The 3551-nt window shown below is 38.4% G+C and overlaps 1 protein-coding gene across 1 annotated transcript; it reads right to left on the minus strand.

Annotated features, from left to right (window-relative positions):
- Positions 1-1345: 1345 nt before the first annotated feature.
- Positions 1346-1594, minus strand: LOC102854014 (non-histone chromosomal protein HMG-17-like). The gene has a single exon (XM_006903382.1). The coding sequence runs from the start codon at positions 1592-1594 to the stop codon at positions 1346-1348; it is 249 nt and encodes an 82-aa protein (XP_006903444.1).
- Between the last annotated feature and the right edge of the window lie 1957 nt (positions 1595-3551).

The following is a 3551-nucleotide window of genomic DNA, read 5'->3' on the forward strand; positions in this document are numbered from 1 at the left end:
TGAGATTGGCACAGGATAGAGCAGGGTTTAGGGCTGTTGTACATAGGGTCGCTATGAGTCGCAAGCGACTCGACGGCACATAACAACAAACAACAACAGTTTGGTTTGTCTTCCTGAACTGTCTTTTGAAATCTTTTGTTCACCTCTTTCACTTCAGCATCTCTTCCCTTTGTTTTGGCTTCCTCCGGAAACTCTATGAACTTTGATAAATGTCAATAGTTGTATATGGGCTTCAGGACTTTTGTTCATAGGGTCTCTATGAGTTGTGCTCGACTCGAGGGTAATCAACAACAATACTCAAGTGAAGGTTTCAGGGTCTCTTCTTTTTTTTTTTCAGGGTCTCTTCTGAAATCCATTTTTGGTCTTTTCTTTCTCCTCTGTCTTTTTAGTGACCTTTTCCTCTCTTCATGGATAATAGCCTTGATGTCAATTCACAACTCATGTGGTCTTCAGTCATTGGTGTTCAATGCTTCAAACTTACTCTTTTTTTTTCCCCCAAGCCACACTGTATCCAATTTTATTAAAGATTCTTTTCATAAACAATCATGGTATTTCAGGCAGGACATAGGCAGACAATCATTAACAGTATACAACAACTTCCAAACTTCCTTCTTCAGTGGACTACCAAAATCAGAAAACCACTATAAAACCCAATGAAATCTTTATTTGATGCTCTGAACAGGGAAAGTTTAGAGTGAGGGTTGCCATTTCACATTTAGCATGTTGTTTAATAACTTTTCACAAGCCGACCCTGACTTTCAGAAAAATGAAACAAAAACGGCAGAATTCCCAATCTTAAGATCCACAATCTTTAAAGGGGGGGGGGGAGAAAGAAAGAAACCAGTGCTCTTTTGAGGAATGCTACTCAGTATCATCAGAAAAGTCCAGATTGCCTGACAAAATGGTAATCAATTTCTTGGGGGGAATCAGGTCCACAAGGTCTCTGGATTTATGGGAGTCAAGTCTATGGCAGAAGGCAGAAGGAGAAGAGGACATAAAAACAGTTTTAGTTTTTCCACAACACAAGGCATTTGTGTCAAGTTCTCTAATGTGTGTCAACACCAGAGAATCTTTTCTCCTGACAACCAAGAGGAAGTCTCTCAAAGCTAGAAGGTAAAGGTGTTTTCATTCACGTCAATTCAGCTTCAGAGACATACTATTAATGACATTTGCACCTTCCCCAAAAAACAATGGTGTTCTGTGGGCTAAAAACATAGCTTGAAAAAATTAAAACAAAATTCTGCATTTTTTTAAAACTTGATAAAAATAGTATTTCAAACTGTACAGTCACTAGAAGTACACAGTTATCAAAAATGCACACACTTCACTGGCATCTTCAGCACCTTCAGCTTTCTGTGCCTGGTCTGCTTTGGCATTTCCATTTTCTGCAGTTATTCCCGTCCTTGCCAGCATCAGCCTTCTCCTTTTCCCCTTTGGGTACTTTCTTTCCCTTATTTGCAGGGGCCTTTTTAGGCTTAGGCTCTGGCTTTGGAGGAGCAGGTTTAGCAGATAACCTTGCAGATCTCCTCTGCGGCTCGTCCTTTACCTTGGCTTTATCTCCCTTAACATCTCCTTCAGCCTTTCTCTTGGGCATGGTGGCAACAGCGGCAGGACGCAGCCACTGGACTTGGAGATGCAGCAACGCATAGGCTTGGACCGATGGGGGGGGGGTCGTTCTCGCCTCTTCTTCACACTGTTCCTTATTCTTAAGATGATTTTTAAATTCGGGTAAGATAGACATAAGATAATGTTTTTTATTTTCATGGACTTCCCCCCCCCCATTTTCTTCAGCTTCAATTTGAATTTACACATGAGTATCTGTTCCACAGTCAACACCTGGCCTGGTTTTGACTGCTGATATTGAGCTTCTCCAACAATTTCTTCCACAGATATAGTAAATCTGATTCCTATGTAGTCCACCTGGCGAGGTCCATATAAAAAGTCAATAATTGTGTCTTTTTAAAAAGGTATTTGTAATGAATGTATCACTGAACATACAAAGTTCTATCATTCTATTTCCAACCTCACTTCTGTCATCAAGCTCATGCTTCCTGACTACTTTTCCTTCTTTATTATTTACAACTTTTGCATTCCAGTCAGGAATTATCATTAATGCATCTTGAAGGACTCTTTGGTCCATTTCAGACTGAAAAATGTTATAAAAACCTTCAATTTCCTCCTTTTTTACTTTAGCTGTTGATGCACATATTTGACTTATAGGTGTATTAGCAGGTCTTCCTTGTAATATCCAATCTGTCACAACATTGTTCTTAAGGATAGAACTTGAAATTGTTTTTTAATGAACGAAACAACATTCTTACTCTGTTTTTCATTCCCAGAATAATATACCACGTAATTGTGTGATTCAAAGGGGCCAAAGTCAATCTATTTCACCTCACTAATTTCTAGAAAGTTCATATGCTCCATTTAATTTCTCCCTTCTAGTTTTCTAATTTTAATACTCTGTACATTCCATTTGCCAACTATTAAAGGATGTTTTCACCTATTTCTCCTCATTTTTATTGACTTTCAGTTTGGTTCCCTGAATTTTCTTCTCAATCTGCAAGTTACCTTTTCACTTTGATGAGCAGAAATCCTTTTGTTAAAAAAGCCATTTCATTTTTATTAGATTCCATTTATATATTTTGTCTTCTTTTTACTTTATTTTTTTTTAAATTTTTACTTTCATAAAAAAAGTTTACAGAAAGGCTGGATTTTCATACATTCATTGTGGCACATTTTCCTCCTTCCTCTCATTTATCTATTTTATCTTTTGCTGATCAAACTTGTGTTGGTAAATCTGATACTCCACCAATGCAAAATAGACCCCTCAGTCATATCCTTGCATTTTATTCTGAGAAGTTTAAGGTTTTGGCATTATTAGTTAGTCTTAATCCATTTTTAATTTTTTATATGGTGAAATATGCTAAAAATTATGTTGTTGTTATGTTCCATCGAGCCACTTGTGACTTATAGCAGACCCATGTACAACAGCCCTATACTCTGCTCTACCCTGTGCCAATCTTATTGTCTCCAACACACCTAGCTTCAGTCACTGAATCAATTAATCTCATCAAGGGTCTTCCTCTCTTGTGCTGTCCCTCCACCCTCCCAAGCATGATGTCCCTCTTCAAGGACGGGTTCTTCCTTGGAACATATCCAAAGCATGTCAGTCAGACAAAGTTTCAGAATCCTTGGAGCAGCGTGGTTTCACCCTCTCCAGGATGAACCTGTTTGTTCTCCTAGCTGTCCACGGTAAATTCAATACTCTAGCATCCCCAGGATTCTAAAATTAGAGTTCTCAAAATCTCTTCACCACTCATGGGTAAACTAGTATTTCTCAGAGAGGAGAAGGGTTGAAGTGACTGTAGATAATTGAAAACACACACACACTGACAATTTAGCAAAAACAAGTAAAAAATGTTTATTAGGGCAGTTTCAAAGTTGACTGGGCCCTGACTAAGTCTCCAATTTGGACGCTCATGCATGAAGCAGTTGGAGTTTGGAGGGTAGGTTCTCTTGATTTTGTTGAAAGTCAGGTGTAAACTCTT

This window comes from Elephantulus edwardii, unplaced genomic scaffold (assembly GCF_000299155.1).
Source record: "Elephantulus edwardii isolate Elephantulus edwardi_28Jun2011 unplaced genomic scaffold, EleEdw1.0 scaffold00610, whole genome shotgun sequence".
Taxonomy (NCBI): Eukaryota; Metazoa; Chordata; class Mammalia; order Macroscelidea; family Macroscelididae; genus Elephantulus; species Elephantulus edwardii.